The 19,329-nt window shown below is 43.1% G+C and overlaps 1 protein-coding gene across 2 annotated transcripts in view; it reads left to right on the top strand.

Annotated features, from left to right (window-relative positions):
• Nucleotides 1-4,948: 4,948 nt before the first annotated feature.
• Nucleotides 4,949-19,329, top strand: part of LOC102568455 (uncharacterized) — a 58,244-nt gene continuing 43,863 nt past the window's right edge. The window contains exons 1-3 of one of the 2 annotated variants that reach the window (XR_009461962.1): nucleotides 4,949-5,496; nucleotides 7,411-7,480; nucleotides 11,082-11,140. Coding sequence is in view for 1 of the 2 variants with exons in the window: in XM_019496395.2 (XP_019351940.2) it covers nucleotides 7,291-7,480; nucleotides 11,082-11,140 (249 nt within the window). In the remaining variant the exon portion in view is untranslated. Of the gene's footprint in view, nucleotides 5,497-7,119; nucleotides 7,481-11,081; nucleotides 11,141-19,329 lie in introns of those variants that run through there. The other variant, XM_019496395.2, reaches the window with a different exon arrangement.

The following is a 19,329-nucleotide window of genomic DNA, read 5'->3' as shown; positions in this document are numbered from 1 at the left end:
CTCCAGAGGTCACTTAATCCAACCAACTGCCTGAGCCAGGTTCATCCTTATACAAACCATCCTATATAATCCATAATCGAAACTCAGCATAAGACTACCACCAACCCTGACACAACACAGTCCTAACACCATAACCTGCCACTGGTAAAGCAGGGGAATTACAGTGCCAGTGTTCTGCTTCTATAAAATATTGTCAATGCAGGCAGTCTTCAGACTTATGTCACAACTGGATCCTGAAAACCATGTCTTAAGTTGAAACGTCGTAACTTGGAACCAATTTTCCCATAGGAACAATGTTATAAATGGGGGATTGGTTTCTAAACCAAGGCCTGATACCCTGTTTTCACCAAATATAACCCAGAGTTTTGTACTCAATCAATTATAGATGAGTAATATAACTACATTAATGTATTTATATTGTAAATAGCAATCATATTGATTTGAAAGGACTTCTTTGAGGTGACTTTACTGGACTTTTTGAAGAGTTCTTGGCTGGAATTTTCTCAGGAGTCCTGGCTGCAGGTTTTTCTGGAGCCCTGTCCGCTTTCTTAAAGAAAGTGTTCAAGGAAGTTTGGACAGATGTTCTTCAGGGAGATGCAGCAAACTTGTTCACTGGCATGGTGTCATGTTGGATCAAGCGTTGTAAAGTCAAAACTGACATCGGAAAGTTGAAACAGGGTGGCAATTTATAAACATTGCAAGTGCCATTCATTGTAACTCAAAATGTCTTAAGTTGAGGACTGCCTGTATGTTCTCAAGAGATCATAGGTAGAGGGGCATGCTCCCTATGACAGAGGAAGGCATAGGCCATGCTATGGAGTAAAATTCCTTCCTGACCCCAAATATGGTGATCAATCTGACCCTGAGTGGAAATGCAAGACCTTCTAGCTGGGAAACTCTGGCTTTGTTCCCAGCAGGAGCATTGGCACACCCCAAAGTCCCCAGCCTTGGCTGCAGCCAACACCCAATGTATCTGAGGGAAATTATAAAACACCATGACACTCCAAGGTTTAAAAACACCCTCTAGTTTTCTTTTGTTTAATTGTGAGCATTTTGTTATGTGATACAGGAATAGTAACCACAACTCATACCAAGTACATAATTATAAATACTTAGAGAAAAAATTCAATCCAGCATAAAGTTAGGAAATGTTCTGGGCATTAAATATATTTATTGTTTTTAATAATTAGTGAAAAGCCTCTTCAAAAATTGCTCATAACAATGTTAGCTACTAAGACCCAGGTATTTTCAACCTTCTGTCTTGTCACATGCAAAAAGTAAAAGCATTCTGAGCACAATTTCCATGTCATATTGGTAGCCACAGAGAGGACAAAATAGAATCAAAAGAGCAATCATGTTTCTGGCATTGCTATATATTATCGAAAATGACACAAAGTGAGAATTTCAGGCATGAATGCACAACGGAACACCCTACCTCAAAGGCTTGTTAACTGTAATCCTGCTTAAATCAGTTCTGTATCAGTCAGCACCAAACTCCTTCCTCTTATTTATATTTCTTTTTTTCCCCCCTCTGCAATATTTTCTGCCTTTTCTGATTCATACCATTTTCTAAACCTGGTACGAATCCAGGTTTTTAGCATCTTTAAGATAGGTCTATTGACCAGGATACCATCCATATGCATTGGGACCCCAAGTCAGCAACCCTTTAGCACCTGGCTAATTGGAATGACATGACTTCTCTTATTTACTCGAACATATTGCCTGAACTGAAGCACATGCTTAAATTGGTAGCATAACTAAGATGGGGTGACCCGGGCAGCAGCCTCAGGTACTGACTTAGGGGAACGGGGCAGAAAAATACCAGTTGCCACCACAGCCAATTGGCTGCACCACTGGCACCAGCACTGTCTGCTGCCATGTGCATTGTTGCTGCCTCAGGTGCTGAGATCCCTAGTTACACCTTTGCTTGAAATTATTTGCTGAATCAAGGCCTTAATTTTGGAAACACAGTTCTCCACTGGGCTTCTCTAGATTTTGACACTGTGTATTACAAGCCAGGTAGAGCAGCAGCTTTGGATGCCCTGCTGTGCTTAGAACTATCGCAGAGAGGTTATGTACCAACAATTTAATAGATATAAGATTTACTTTCTTATGAAACCACATGAATTGGAAGAATAATTTTCCCCTTCAAGAGGCTTGATCCTTCCAGACATTCAGCTCAGCTATAGATACAGAGCCAATAGGATTATCTTACATGTTTAAAATTAAATATACCTTTAAGAAGCACTTTGCTGAATTAGAACCAAGACACTCAATGCCCCGTTGAGTTTTTATGCCACAAATGGCTACCTTGTTTTCAGGATTAGTTTTAAAAAATCACTGAAGAGCCAAAATAAGGGATTGAATTTATTTGTCAGGAAGCATTTAATCAAGTGTATGTTTGATATGTTGAAAATGTTTAAATACCATTTTTAACAACTAGTGAGTGCCTTCTGAATCAGCCTGGGAAGAATGTTAATTTAAAATGCTGCATTATTACTATTGTTGTTTTATGTTATGATGATATCTAAGAGGTATTCACCCCTGCCTAGCTCACTGTGGCTGTTTGCAAGTTTATGGCAAACTAGAGGGATTAAATACTTTCCTACTCCAAGAGCTTTTGAACTTTTACAAAAAACCTGATGTCTTGAGCAGGATAAAAGTACAGACAAAGAAACGGTGAGGGCCTATTGCAAGAACTGATGAGAGAAGGCACAGGAGGCAGATTTTGGAAGCTGAAGTGGAGAGTATCAGATCTCAAGATGGACCAAGGCAACAACTAATTTGAAAGGGTTAGACAAAGATGCAACAAGGTGGAATGAGGAGATAGAAGGCTGTAGTTAAAGTGGTTAGGTCCTTGAGGCAAAAACAGAGAAAGAGATTGATAGAGAAATAAGCAGTTACTCCTTTTACTTGAGCTGAAGGGAAGTGGTTTGCTTTGTAGCATAGGGCCTACAATACTGTCGAATGGTCTGCTTCCAGTACAGAGGCAGCCTTACAGGTGGGTGACTTCGGTGACTGCACAGGGTGCCATTGTCAGGGGTTGCATGCATGCACGCATGTGCGCGCACACACACACACACACACACACACACACACACACACGTGAACAGCCCCTGCCCTGTGCCACCCAGGCTGATCCTGACCCAGGCAGGAGGAGCAGTGCCCATCCTAGCCTGCCCCTTGCCTCTAGCAGCTGCTCAGGAGGAGCCAGGCTGGGCATGTGTGAATGGGGTGGTACCTGCTCCAGTCCAGCCTGCCTTCCTGCCCACCTGCCTGGCATACCATGTTGCTCTGCTTCCCCACTGGACTATGTCCCTTGTCTCTGCCTGCAGCAGCACCACTGATTTGCAGGGGTGCCAAAATACAAGTTTGCCCAGGGTGCCATTTTCCATAAGGCCAGCCCTGTTCCAGTACATCAGAGGGAAATGAAGCACATGCATCCTAGTTTATGACAATAACACTGGCTACCAAATTCTGGGGTTCAATACCAATAATATAAAGAGTTTCTTGAGCTTTAGTCATTGGTTTCAGTTGTATTATTGCCAGTGTCACTATAACTTAGATCAGGGGATCCCAACATTTATATGCCCAAGGTTACATTTAAACTTAAAAGAAAAATCAACGGGTGCCAATAGGACAGCATTTTTTTGTTGGAATAATGATTTTTACTGAGTGTGAAAATGTGCACAGGCACCTGAATAAACCTTGCAGGGTGCCATGGTGCCACGGGTACCATGTTGGGAACCGCTGACTTAGATTATGCCATTAAAGGCTCCTAGTCCTCACCAGGTTCACCTCCCAGGTTTGCTTTTTCTCCCTGATAACACTCATGGAAACACAAAGCAGATAACTAATGAAAGATTTTTGGCTGTGAACTATGCTCTTAGAAAGCACACTGGATGTTCATATATGGTCTCTTGGCTGCCTACACTCATGCCATCTGTTAGGATGGCATGGTGCCGACACACAATGTGGCATGCCAGTTCCTTTGGGCCAGTGGTGCCAACCAAGAATGGTTTTGCGTGGGCAGCTTGCCGAACAGAGCAAGTGCCATCTCCCTTGGACCTATCCTTTCTTTTATTACAGGATTGCCACATTGTTGCCATATGGCTCTTTAAACCCACTGATAGTTTTGTGCCCTGACACAATCCTTGAACATTTGAGGGGAACATGAGAGGCTGAAGAGCACTTGAATCTGGCAAGCAGATTTTGAAAATAAGCTTCACTGCAGTGCACATCAGGCACAGAAAGGCCTGGGAATGAAATTCTATAGATCCTATGGATACATTAAAACTTAGCTGTCATTTTTACCGTGAAGTCTTTATAAAAAGAGAAAACCCATGTTATTGCATTTCATAAAAGAATTTGTCAGTATCAAATACATAATGACATCAATTAAGCCCAAAGATTCTGTTTCCTGTGAACAATCAATAACTAAATTAAATAGCTATGAGCATAGGGATGAGATACAAATGGAAGACATTTGGGGGCAAGAGTCAGAGAGCAGAAAGGAAAGGAGAAAGGAAGTTTAATGTAGGATTTGAATGTGAAAAGAACTCAGGAACAGGAGAAAAATAGAAAACGTTTTCCAAAATGAGTTTTCCAACCAGTGAAGCCAGAAACACTGATGGTTTGTGTACACCACAGTAGAAAATTACTCAGGCACACAACAGAGGACAGAAGCCTGCTCCCACTGCTGTCCACATGAGTGCATTATCCTTGACAATTGTGATTACTTGAATAAGGGAGATAAACACCAGGTTAAAGCTGAGAAGAGGAGGGAGGGCTTTGAACGGTATAATGTAGCTTAGACTCTGGTAACTGGATACGTCTAAATACAAAGGGAAACATTTTGCATTTGGATGCATAAATTGCAAGGAGGTGCATTCTGCACTGGATTAAGTACGGTTTCCATGATTTCCACATAGAGCAGAAATGATTGGAAAATTATTTTCCTCCCCTGTCCAATTTATTATTTGATTTTAAATTGTTTCCATTTGGTATCAATACAAGCTCAGGCACTTACGATGCCTTTCTTTGCGGGGAGGGAAGGGATGACTCCAGCAGAAGGCATTGAGAGACAGGCATTTCAGAACAACCCATGAGCACAGCATGCTTATGACTGATCAGAAACCTAGAATTAAGTCGGAGATTAAATCAAGGAATGTAAGCGTTTCAACCCTTCTCTGTCAAGTTCAAGGCGAATATTGCCCATTCAGCTATTGGGCAAGGGGGGTGTGCTCCTTCTGGTTCATAGATCATTTTTGATCTATGTTTGGCCATAGGTTTTCTGAGAGCACACCTCAGATTTCCTCATACTTCACAGACTAGAGTCTTTCTATGTCACATATGGCTTGTCCTGGATGGTAGCGACAGCTTTTCCTTCCTTCTTGGACCCGGTGCCTACAGAACTAGGGAGGAGTATGCCTGGTTGGCATCACATATTGCTGACATTTCCCAGATCTTCAGGCTCCTCACAACCTCCCTGGCTATGTAAGTTGGCCAAGTCATGGATCCGCTAAAAGCTGTTAATGCTTTTGGTCACCAACTCTGAAAGATGCTTTACAGACCTTTGGGTATTTCAGAGTGAGAATGGTTGTTGACCTTGGAGGATAACAATAATGCATTTGTGCTAGATTAGCAAACGTGATGATTGCTTTCATAATAGCAATCACAGTTTGAATACTGGTGTTTATGGAGCAAGATCCTACATTGTAGTGGGAGTGTCTGATTTTGCAGGCCTGAGATGCCCAAGTGCAACTCCAACAAGGAGCAGGAAAGCAAACCTCTACGGAGCTGTGCCAGGAACCTGTCACAGCCTTCCAGCACCAAAGCACCTGATCGAGGGAATCTGTACCAATGCAGCAACCTCTGAGTTGCTGTGACCTTTTGGGAACTGTGGCTTACCATCTTGATGTTGGCAAGTGATCTCTTGGGTTCTCAGTCTGCAATGTAGTTCTTCAAGTGGCATGAAATATTCCTGAAATAACAGCTGTTTTTTAGAGAACGGGATTTCCAAATTGCACTATGGTTTTGCTGAGACACTTTAACCCATTGCTTGCTCACCTAAATGAGCAAAGCAAATCCATCATCCATAAAGACTACTACCCTCTGGTTCTGTAGGACCAAAAGGTCAGGTTCTTGGAGTGGGGAGCTCAGGTAAAATATATGATGTCAGGGAGCTGACAGGATTTACTGTTTATATTCTTGGACAACCTCAAACCTTATTCCCTCCGAATAATATTAATGGGGGTGTTGGTGCCCACTGTTATTCTGGTGGCCCAAGTTCTACTGCTCTTAAAACCATACTCTGAGCTTACAGGCCTGAAGAGAAAATTCATCTACACATTTAGCAATTGCAGGTGGTAATGTAATGTGTACTTTAGTAGGCTCAGACTGAAACTACACAACTAGCTGGTTGATAACGAAGCAAGTGTCATACAAATGATTGTGGCTTGCTATATCTTGTACAACATCTGTGAGATTAAATGAAAATATTTTCATTTGGAAGGGCCCCAGGAAACAAATGGTTAGCCATCTACCAGTATATCTGGCCTTGACCCATCCCCTGAAAGGCAGGTAATTAGTCACAGGCTGTGGTTATGCTTAATTCCCTTAAAGGGCCATTCTGCCTTGTGATGGATGTGTATGTATGGATGGATGATCTGGTCTCTGATATTACTGCTCAGTCCTGGTATCATATATCATACATGAGGCTCTGTGGGTGTTGTATTTGTACATTCTTCATCTTCTGATTCTTTGATGCCCAGTGTACACTGAAAGCACGGGGGAAGAATCTAGCTTTCTGAGTACTGATTCCTTACGGGTGATGGAAGAACTGGTCTGTTCAAATTTTCCATTTACATCGGATTTCACATTCCCTCTTTGAGTTGGCCTGTGAAAACATGTCAAGGCTGTAGCATTTTTGGGCTCTATGAGAAGCACCTGCTGGCCCCCTTTTTTCAACGTGATGAAAGGTATGGCGTGGAAAGCATTGTATGATGACAGGGAGAAATAGCAAGCCAGAAAGAGAGACAGACAGAAGATGATAAACATCTGTGAGAGAAATAGGTAATCTGTAACTGAGAGTCTCACAATGCAAACATAATACATTTTTCTAGGTATTTAGGTAGTAATTACCTCATTATGTTTCAACAATGTATTCGTTATTCCTGTTGCTTTTCAGTCCCTGACACTAATTTTTGTAGCTATAATAATGTAGAAATTACAGTACACACATTGGTACAGACCAAACCTGTTTAATTAGCTGCCTGGAAGAGAAAGATAATGTCTTATTATTTGTCTAGGGATAGTCAACTTGTTCTATGTTTAGAGATAATCACCTTCACTCGGGAGTGGGAAGACATCCTGCAATTACACAGAGCTGAAAACAATTCTTTCTTTCAGGGGAGGCTGCGGGTCTTGAAGGCAGTGACACCTTTGAAACCTCGGTTATCATTAAAGTCTTTCAGATACTGTAAGTCTTCATTTTATTGGAAGCTTTATTTTTTTTTTCCTCTTAAACAGTAACAATTGCATTCCTAGTCCACTCATTCTCCAATACAATCTTATAAATTCCATTTAGCTTCAGGATTCATCAGAGATGTCCTTTCTTTGTACACACCTATGAGCCCTTTGTGACTAGTCTCCTCGAATCTGTGCACCTCTTTCCTCCCTTATTTCACAGTCCTTCCACTACATTGTTTTCATGGTTTGTTTCAATCACTATACCCTGAAAAATATTGAGCCTATTTCTAGTTTCACACCAGCATAAGTCAAAAGAAATCAATTAAAGTCAATGGGAGGAAAAGAGTTTTTAGGTTGACAAACGTGACCAGCACAAGAGAAAATGGCTACTGACTGGTTATGAAAACAGCAGATTGGAAAGTAGAATATTTCTACTTACTAAATAGGTAAAGCTTTGGAATGGCTTGCCAAGGCAAATAATAGGGATAAAACCTGAGTTGCTTTAGGATTGAACTATGTAAGTTTGTGGGGAAAAGGGTATGATAGGGTAGGGTATTCTTGGTATAGCAACCTGCGTGGTTAGTATGCAAAAGTCTATATTTGCAAACAGTGACCAACGTTGGCAGGACATTGGCAGTGTCCTAGTCTCATACACACTTATCTAGCACTTTGTTGTTGGATGTTCTTGGTGCTTCTGGTTTTATGTTTTCTAATTGTGTGTGAGGGTTTGAAGTGGTGACTTTGCTTTCAATTGCAATTTTAGGGAGGCCTTCAGTACATGACTACTTACAAGGCAGAGGATTGGACTTGATGGCCTTTGGAGCCCCATCCAGTCCTAGGTTCCTATGGCTTACACCAAATCTTAACCAATCAGCCCCATTAAACCAAATTCCTCAAGGAAGCAGCATGATTCAGAACTGTCACTGGACAAGGACTAGAGAGTTGAAGAAATGTTTTTGGTGGGAATGCCTCAATTTGTCATAATCAAGGAAGAAGGTTTCAGTGCTGATCTGAGAAGACTCTGCTCAGATTTTTTTAAACCTGCCTGTTTTCCTGCCTGCTGTCTTTCTTTGTTCCTTAGCAGCTTGCCTAGCAAACTACTGGGCAACTGGAGGCTTCCCAGCTCCTGGCTTCTTAGTAGCCAAGGCCCTCAGCACTAGGGCAGCCTACCATATGGATAGGTCCAGAGCCAGCATCCCATTCCTTTTCACTGAGAATTTGGAAACGATTAGGGTTTTTTTGTGAGTCAAAATGAGCTATGAAATCCAAAAATCCACCATGGAATTGAACTGTGTTTCTCTGCCCAGCTCTAGTACCTATACCTGGGGTGCAGAAAATGGGTTGAAGAGAGAGCGAACACATCCTGAAGGCAGCACTTGGCATCCACCTGGGCAGAATGGTCTTGTTGATTATTCTTGGAATAAAGTATTTTAGCTATTAGTTTGTATGTGGAAATAGGCTATCCAGTTTTCTTTTTCAGTAAAAGCAGGGTGATACAAAGGAAACTAATAGAGAATCAATTACTGGATGTAAAGCACTTCATACACGTAAAGCATCATATAAATGCAAAATAATGTTAACTATTATTTTACAAGGCTTGGCTTCTGTCTGCATTTACAAAAAGGGAGGGACCAAGCTCTGTTCCACCTTTTAAGTGTCTAAGTGAATGTAATCACAACTTCAGTACTAACATGGTGTAAAAGATATCCACTCTGGGCTGACCTTAATGTGGCCCACACACCTGATCCTGGGGCAACTGCCCACCTACTTGCCTGCCATGCCTTGTTGATAATTGATTAATCAGTGTTAATTAGCGGGAGGCTGCCCTTGTACTGCCCCACTGCTAGGGGGCGCTATCTGCGGCTCCGTTTCCTCCCCTACACCGCAGTCCACACCTCGCTGATGGAACAGTCGTTGACTCAGGTCTGTCACTATCTGGCCCCTTCCTGTTCTCTCTGGGCCTTCCTTCCTTAGATGCACGGTCCCTCCGGTGCTAGGGTTCTCCCTGGCCCCATCTCACTCTGCACCCTCTTCTCCAGGGCCTTACCTACAATGCTGCCCCCTCTTTGAGGCCATCTCTGTGATGCTACGCCCTCTCCTGGGGCTCATCACGCCCGCACTGGGGCTTCCCAATAATGCTGCCTTCTCTCAGGGCTCTCCTTGCCCACACTGGGGCTTCTCAATAATGAACGCTACCCTCTCCTGGGGCTCTCTGTGCCCACACTGGGTCTCCTTAATAATGCTGCCTCCTATCTGGGGCTCACCATGCCCAACTTGGGCTTCCCAGTAAGGCTACCCCCTCTCTGGGGCTCTCTGTGCCCACACTGGGGCTTCTCAATAATGTAGCCCTCTCCTGGGGCTCTGTGCCTACACTGGGGATTCTCAACTGTCTTTCTCTAGGGCTGGGGTCTATGCACCCCCAAACGCTGTGCCCTCACTGGCACTGGAGTCCCCACTTGGCAGTGAGTCCCCTATGAGGCCTCCTCCAATCCCTAATAGCCTCACCCAAACCACCGGTTTTGTAACAACAAAACACAAGCCCCTGAGCTATAACATAAATTGAAGCCACCTGGCTAAAACATCAGTCCAGCCTACCGGGGAACACTCCTTCCCTCAGCAGTGTCAAAACACTGCTCCTGTAGTCAGTCCTCACCCTTCTTCCCTGAGAGAGTTCCTTCCCTTTGGGCCACTGGCAGGGAACTGACTCTGGCCCCAGCCCCTAGGGTTTATAAGGGAGCCAGGCCCTGCCCCTTCTGGTCAGCTGACCTTCCCTGGTTGCTCCGGCAACCCACAGCTGGGCTCCTTAGTCACTGCTAGGGCTCCCTCCTTAGCAGTTTCCCCTCTTCAGGAGCAGGGCACCTCAGTGCTCTGTGAGACACGGCCACATAATCATGTAATTAATGGTGCAATAAACCAGGGAATAAACCACAAAACTGTTACACAAAATATGTCGTAACTTTTCAGCTAATTCCCATTGTGCCTTAAATGGAATGAGAGGCCAGTGCTGACCAGCTATTTGGTGCACCTGAGGCCAGGAGTACCTGTCAGCCAATTGGCACTCCCTTTCTTGAGAGTGAACTGTAGCAAAGGGCTCCCAAACCTGCTCCAAGCCAGGTGCACCAGCTAATTGCCAATGCAAAGGCAACACAGAATTGTAATGCTGGGTTTTTCCTGCACCAGCAATAGGGTGCCATTGGAATCTGATCCCCAAACCTGCAGTTGTGTTTCCTGCCATGTACCTGCAGCATAGCAGAAGCCACGATGGTTGGGGTCATTGATCAGATCCCATTGTGCTTTAACTGAACATCTGTCAGGAGCATCCACTTATATACCTTATAGGTAGAATAGAATATGGTCTGAGATTTTTTTCCCTTTAATTGGAAAATCTCCCGACCATTGCTTTGGAAGCACTGATGTATGTGTATATACATATAGCATGTGTATGTTCATGCATACACATGCATGTTGAGAAAAACAAACTGTGTGTACACACACTAATATACATACTACCACAAATTAGACTTACATTCTACATGTAAAGACTTGATAATGATAGACATATGGAATTCACAGTGTTTGTTATTTGTAATCAGCATTCTTATCAATTACAGCCCGACTCTACTATGAGCCTGCTAGTAATGAAGGATATTCAAATGAAGCCTTGACTAAGGTACAGTATCACATTTCCCTAATTTTATTTAAACACACACCATGGAGAAAAGGTTGAACACATTAACTTGAAAATTAATGATATTTGTAATTTGCAACTTTAAACATATGCCCTAACAACTAGCACTGAAAACTTAATACAAAAAATGTTAATTGTGGCTGGAAGTAGGCCACACTGGGTTGTAGCATTACTACTTTTCAGTTAAAGAGAAGCAATCATTTTTAGCTAACAATCCTAGAGAGACAGCCAAGCACATCCTTTCTTATTCATGAGCACACTTCTCAGTAAGCTACAAGCATTGCTTCACCAGTCTTGTTGCAGGATTTCACGTACATAATAGAGCAAAAAATATTGAACTCTGCACACAATAGGCTATGCATTTTAATAAAACTCCTGTTGAGTTTCCATGAGTGCACAAGAAGAAGGATGGTCTTATGATTAAAATCATCTTGTGGACATCAAGAGATCAGGTACAATTTCCGATTCTCCCTCAGACTTCTTACTGAATATTAATCAAGTCTCTTCATTCCAGTGTGCCTTAGTTTCTCATCTGTATAATAAAGGATGTTAATTTAGGATGCTTAATAGATTTGTATTGAACAAGCTTTATATTCAAAACTGTGTTGTTGGCTAAACTTGATTTTCATATGCTGGCTGTGGAAAAATGTATTTTTTACTCAAAGGGAAAAAACAAACAAAATCAAACCTAAAAAATAATGCAAGGATAAAACCTGGAATACTTTGGCAATACACTGAAACATTTTGTTTTGGAAACACTGCCACCATGCCATATGTTTGCTAGCCAAAGCTGAGGTTTGTTAGCCATGTAGATTCATTCTTATCTCTGGCTTTGGCTTTCCTGTCAGATCATGCTTCCTCAAGATGACACAAGGATTTTAGGTTTTGGGGGACTTGGTACAAATTGTTCCAGTAGTTTGATTTCTGCTGAAAAATCTAATTTTCTCACAGAAACTAATCCTATTTTTCATACCTTTTTTTCACCTTCTGCATCCTTTTTTGTCTGTATGGCTGTTAGCTTTTTTAAGCAAAGCTTGTCTTTCACTCTGTGCTCATCCAGTGTCCAGCAGATTGGAGTCTCCAGTCGTTACTGTAATACCAATAATAATAACTCAGAATGACAATACAAGTAGGCAACGGCTGAAGTTACTAAAAAAATAGTGTATGTAACATGTGCTGCAGGTCCAGTATTTTCTTGCCAGCTGGTGGGATTAAGTAGTTAATAAGAGCACCCCAAGGGATGACAAGGTTGAACGGTTATAAACTCCTGCAAAACTGTTTCAGGCTGGACACAAGGAAGAATTTCTTTACTGTCCGAGCCCCCAAGGTCTGGAATAGCCTGCCACCGGAGGTGGTTTAAACACCTACATTGAACACATTCAAAAGAAATTTGGATGCTTATGTTGCTGGGATCCTATGACCCCAGCTGACTTCCTGCCCATCGGGCAGGGGGCTGGACTCAATGATTTTCCGAGGTCCCTTCCAGCCCGAATGTCTATGAAATGTATGAGTTACACAGTACACTGGAGTTCTTTCTCCATCCCTGCTACTGACTTCCTATGTGGTCTCAGGTAATTCAGTGAAATGCTCTGGGCTTACATTTATCTGTGTATTATCTTCATATATGTATATTAACTATGTATTACTAGAAAAGGAAATTTCTGTCTCTTTAAAAATGTTTCCAAATATTGAAAATTGTTTTGGTGACAAAACATCTCAAAAAACAAAAAAATTATTATTTTTTTTTTCACGAGAGGAAGATCAGAGAAAGTCCATTTTGAGAGAGGTGAACTAGATCATTTGACTTATCCCTGGGGTGCCTGATTCCCGAGACAGCTGTCTTCTGCAGCTATCTGTCTTCTCCAGCACCCTGAGGGGAGGCAGCTCTCTAGGTGGTGGGAAAGCCAGCTGTCTGGGAAGGTGGGCAGCCCTGGGAAGCAGTTTCTGTCAAAAGTTTTGCTAGAATCAGCAGTTATTTTCATGGATAAGTGGGTTTCTGTACGCCTGTATTTAACTTGTGGAACTCACTGCCACAGGACAAAGTTGAAAACTCCAACGAAAGAAACGGGATGCTTATATGGATAACAGCAATATGCATGCCAGTAATTATAGTACTTCAGGCTTAGAGACATTTTGAAGGAATGTTAACGTATATGCTGAGAGAATAGTGAGCTGTGAAGTAGGCTGTCTCTTATGAAAGCTTATGCCTCTGTGAACCAGTTAGTCTCTAAGGTGCCACCCTTCCCTGCCTTATGCTGTGATGAATCACTGTGCCAAGTGGAAATGAACAGGACACAAGAAATGAATGGGACACAACTTCAAAGCTAGCAAGGCAGACAGCAGTGAGCTGTCTGCACAGCTAATCTCCTGGTAAACTTGTAGACTGGTCTGATCCCAGTTCCTGATGTCTTTTTCTGGCTTTTGATCTTGACTTGCTCCTGACTCCTGGCTAGGACCCCAGCCTCTAGGAGTGACTGCCCACATCCAGGTCATTGCTATAAGCTTCAGGCTTAAACCAATCTCTAACTTAAAATATCAGGGTGAATATTAATATGGGCTATTGTGAGGAATCAGTCAGTCTGTGTATGGCTTGGCTTATGACTTCTGGTTGATATTATGAAGTTATTGTTATGAAGCTTGCCGTAGCATGGAAATATCTCTACATCTGTGCTTCCAGCAAGCACCCATTGTACTGAAAGTTTCTGCAGAGCATGGCATTGTGTCACCTGAACTAACTTTTAATGAGCTAATTTGGATCCCTGAAACAGTACAGCTGTTAGCATACTGCTTTGCCTAGGTAAATGTAATCTTTCTCAGAAAGGCTAATTATCTATGCACAGCATCAAACTAATGCAGCCACATTACTTTTGATACCCAAATTAGCCCTTTTAGAGCTCATTTTGGTATCTCTGCATAGTATCACATTATGCCGTAAAGACATAGTTGAAGGGACAATAGTGAGAACCTAATCATGATGACTGTGCTTTGATTGAACAGTGAGTCTGCATGAGGCTAGGATGACTGCACACTAGGAGATGCAATTTTCTCTTTACTACAGATATTAGGGATATGGGTAGTGACAAATTTCTATATATGAAGGAGAGGTGTTGAAGAGTGGGCATATACATTGAGGAAGGTTCCTGGGGACACACAGGAAGCTTGAGGCATGAATAGGACACTGTGGGCAAGAGAAAAGAAGAGACCGGGAGGATTTCTGAGCAGGGAGGAAGCAGTTTAGCTCCAGGACCAGTCAAGGTCTGAGAATATGAGTTGAATTGGAGAGTCCAGGGCTCAGAATATAAACCATTAGTAGCACAGAAGGATCCTGGACAAATCAAGGGGCTCCTGACACCAGCTCAAAGAACCCTCCAGAGTGGGGAGAAATTTGAGGTATGAAAATTCATGTGGGAAGACTTTTGACCCTGAAAAGTTAAACTGTAGCTCAGAAGACCCATCCAAACGGAGGCCATGCTATCAGACTACAGATAAATTTATTCATTAGACACTGTAGTGAAAGTTTGCAGTGGTCACATCACCACCACATTGTACTAGAAACCATGCAGCCATGACAGATACATCCATGCCAGCTGCCTTTGTCCTAAACACACCACTAGATCTACAGCCAAGCTCTGCATTACCCCTGTATCTGTTCTGATCCCACCGCCTGGGGTGCATACCTTAAGGATCTAGAGCAGGAATTCCTACACTTCTAACATGATCCCAAAACCATGGCTACTCAAATTCATAGAGCCAAGACTCATGCCTCACTCTGACTTGCTACAATACTAACCCTGCAACAAGTTCAACAGAATCCCTCTGGTTTCCACTTACAACCCCTAGTTTGAACACATTGGACAAATCATTAATGACCTCCCAGCCCTCCTGGAAAATGATGACCCTCTTAAGGTAACTATGGGGGACTGTAACAGGGAGACCTTGCTCCCTATTACTTGAGTACAGTGAGGAAAGAAACTTACCCCAAGGGCAAAAAAATGGCGAGAAACTCTGATGTCGTCAACTGATGCTGAGAGTGTCTGTTGCGCCCAGAAGACAAGAGACTGATATAATTTACTTACCAGAAATGATGAGGATGAAAGGGGGATGAGTGAGCAGTGTGAATATCCTGGAAGGAGAATCCTGAGCCGTGGTGATTTTGCAACGGTGATAATCTTTGTGCGGAGGTACAAAAGTGACAGAGCTCGGCATTTCATGAGAGCTAAAGGAGCAGAGACGCCGACTGAAACTGATGATTGGTTAACCCCAGCGAAGGTAACAGGGAAGAACTATTGACATTGTTATAAGCTACAAAATTTGATACGAAAACTGTTGATACAAAACTAATTGCTCTAGATACGAGCTGTGGATAGAGACAATGTGGAGAAGTTTCTCTTTTTCTCTTCTTTCTGGGTTTTTGTGTTTGCAATTTATAAGGGCAGTGCTGCGAGCAGAGCACACCTGCAGAAACTGTGAATCATTGCATCTCTCCCAGAGTGAGCAGACCTCAGGGTCACAGTGTCATTAAGTGGGTTAAGATGTGTTTTTCCAAGAACAACAACATCACAGAGTTGCCTGTGTGCTTTTTTTCTTTCTCAATTAACTCCCATCAAGGTGTGGCAGGATGGTAAACTGCAGAAGAAACTCTGAATAATTTTTTTTTGCAACCTTAACTTACCTAGAAATAATACTCACTCATAGGGACAAACTTGTCCTGGCTCACAGACAGCATCCCCAACCTCAAAATGTGTCTCTCCAGCAACAGACTACTTAACTCCTATTTTTACTGAGGCACTAGGCCTTGCACCAGACCCAGATACCTGCTGTGTCCCCTTATCAATACAGGCCATATTCTCACTAGACCAATTAACACTAGCTATAACGTCCAGGGTTCATTCACTTGATTCTTTACCAATGTCATATATGCCATCACCTGCTTACAGTGCTCCTCTGCTACGTACTTTGGACGGATGGAGCAATCCCCATATGACAGAATGAACAGACACCCATCTGATGCCAAGTCCAGCAACACACAAAAGTTTGTGGTAGAACACTTTTACCTCTCAGGATACACCATTGTTGACCTCAGGGTTTTAAAAACAAAAGCATTTTAAAAACTGACTTGAACATGAAATTGCAAAGCAAGAAATCATCCCCAAAGGGAATAGTGTGATGTATGTTCTAAACAGGGACTATGAATTCTTATCCCAGCACCTGGATTAGCTCTTACAAGCCCCATGTCACTGTGGGTTTATTGATTTGTTGTTCTCTTTAAACCCCTCTACCTTTCTCAGTACTGTCCTCCCTCTTTCTTTATGCACCCTCCTTGCCCACCATTCCCAGTTTCCCTGTCTTTTGTATTTAAATTGCTCCTGCTTGATAGCCTGCTCTCTGCATGTCCTTTCATAGCCTCTGATGAAGTGAGCTGTTGCTCATGAAAGTTTATGCATCTCTCATTCAGCTAGCCTACAAGGTTTACCTCTGCCATGCCTTCTTCCTGACTTCAGACTAACATGGCTAACTATCTCTGTTTGCTCATGTCAGATGTCTGGTCACCCAGGCTTCCTCTACTTTTCTTGGGAGAAGCCGTCTGTACAGCCCGTTAACTGGAGGAACAGGGCAAAAATAAAAGTCTGTTACTCTTGACTCCCATTTCTAGAGTGTGGGGTAAAAGGGGAGATGAGCAAAACTGGGAAAGAGCGAAGGAGAGTGAAAAAAAAAGAGAGATGCCATAAAAGCCAGTGGGAGTTTTGCTGCCCACCTTAAAGGGATTATGATTTAGCCCAGTTTGTGGAAATTTTAATGAGTCAAATGAAGTTATCTTAATAGTTTAAGCAAACTAGGTGCAGATTCCCCTTCTTGATAACCAGCGTGCTATGTAACCATACCGTATCACATCCAGTGTCCATTATCCAAACCGTATTATTATCCCCAAAGAGCACTTCTCTTCTGGCAAAGCTGTGTGACAAACTCCTGCCAAAAGCACTCTACAGCTCATGGCAGGATAGATTATGATTAGAGTCAAGTACAGGAACTCTTATGATTCACTTGAAAATTGGTATTAATACATATGCAAACCCATTTGGAAGGTGTAAAAATCAGGCTGTGTTTTTCTAGTTGTACATTATGACACTAGATTTCAGTCTTATTTATTTATTTATTTTCCTCTAGTGGCACTTTGTCATACTGGTTTCAATGAGCTTTAGTCAAGTGGAGAGGGTTGATGGTTCAATCAGTAATGGCAGAATACTGGGCTGTCCTCATCCTTGCTCACTGGAGTCAGTTTGTTGAGTATATGCCGAGGAGGTATTTGATCATTAAGGTGCATTGAAAATTGTTTTAGTTTTTTTTTTTTTAACAATACTGTAGTGTCTAGAGACAGAAACTAAAATTGAGGACCTAAGAGATGAGACACTATACAAATATTCAGGCAATTATCCCTCAAGAGCTTGCAGTTATACAGAGAAGTATATATAAATATAAAGTGGGGACTGGAGGTACAGAGAGGTTAAATAATTTGTCAAAGAAAACAAAGCCAGGAACTAAACCTTCACAACCCAGCCTAGGCTCTAACCACAAGATCTTTCTCTCCAGACCTTTCTCAGAGGGATCATAGGCAGCCTTTCTAAAGAGAGAAAGATCTGAAGACATGGTTCCCAGTTCTTAACACTAGACATTCCACTTACTTCAGTGAGATTGCTGGTGTGAACAAGGACCCAAAGGAAAAAGAATCTGGCTTCTAATTTTTGGTGTGTCAGGTTTTTTCGGCACTCGATCATGAAAAATCAGAGGCCATTCTTAACAATGTGAGCCAAGCAGAGCAGCAAATAGGGAGCAGTAAAAGGGAAGCAATGTGAGCAGCAAAAGGAAAGCAGCCCAAATAAGCAAACACATATTGGAAAGCAGAGTTGTCTGACTTCTGAGTGGCTGGGGGCTGTATGCCGTATGGGCCTCATGCCACATGAGCTGTGACCCCCTAGGTCTCTCTGGCATGCTGTGGGTGCCCTGGACTCCCCTGCTGGGTGAAATATTGGCTGCCCAACCCCACTGGGTCCTGCAGGCCATGCCACCCTACCTCCAGGGAGGGAGCAGGACCCAGAGATCCCAGCTACAACAACAGCAGGAGCCATGGGGGAAGAGGCACCCAGGTGGGAGTTGCAGACAATCAGTTAACTGCTTGTGGTGTGCAGGCAAAATCTGGTCAGACAGCCCTGTTTCAAAATTGCTCTGCAGTTGTTCTCAGTTGTTCTGCAACTTCAGAAGTACCTGAAGTAGCACTGCCTACATTGCTATTGACAATTAAGACATAATCAAGGGTGGCAGTGGAAAAAGAAGTACCCTGTAAGGGTGTGTGAAGCAGGCCCTGTTCGATTCAGAGTCAGCCCAAATCAGGGACAGTGTTTTGATTCGTTGATTCGGATCACTGTCCCTGATTTGATTTCACCGAATCTGAAGATGCTGATTTGGAGATTCAGTGATTTGGACATAGACGCAGCTTTAAAAAAAATGTCTACATACCTCGAGGTATCAGGTGTGGCTCATGAATGCTGCGATGCTGGGGACGATGGGGCATCCTCAGGAGTGCGGGGGGGGGCTCCACATTCTTGGCAGCTAACCTGGAAGTGGACCAGAAGTACTTTCGGTCCACTTCTGGGTCTGCTGGGGAGTACCCTGGGGGGCCCCCCTGAGCCCTTCCGGTTCAGCAATCAGCCATGGGGGGCCCCCGGGTGCCCCTTCCCCACACCCAGGAAGCACCAGTTGTTGAGCCGGGGGAGCACGGGGGGGGGGGGGGGGGCTTTAGCATGCTCCCCAGTGGACCCAGAAGTGGACCACTTCTGGTCCACTTTTGGGTCTGCAGCTGAGCATGCTGAGGAGCCCCCATGCTCCTGTGGGACGCTCCATGTGCCCTGACATCACAGTGTTGATGAGCCACCTGGTACCTTGAGGTATGTAGAAAAAGCATTTAAAGCTGTGTCTATGTCAGAATTGTTGAATCTTTCCAAATCTCTCCAAATCAATTTGGAGGGCTCCGATTCAATTCGGAGAGATTAAAGGGTCCACTGATTCGATTTGGATTCCGAGATTTGGCTGCTGAATTGGGCTGAATCTCTGCCGAATTGAATCAGGGACCAAAGCTTTGCACAGCCCTAGTACCCTGCTACTGGCTGTTGCCATGA

This window comes from Alligator mississippiensis, chromosome 1, assembly GCF_030867095.1.
Source record: "Alligator mississippiensis isolate rAllMis1 chromosome 1, rAllMis1, whole genome shotgun sequence".
NCBI classification, from domain to species: Eukaryota; Metazoa; Chordata; order Crocodylia; family Alligatoridae; genus Alligator; species Alligator mississippiensis.
Note: the sequence above shows the minus strand (reverse complement) of the source record. Positions and strands in the feature narration are given on the sequence as shown.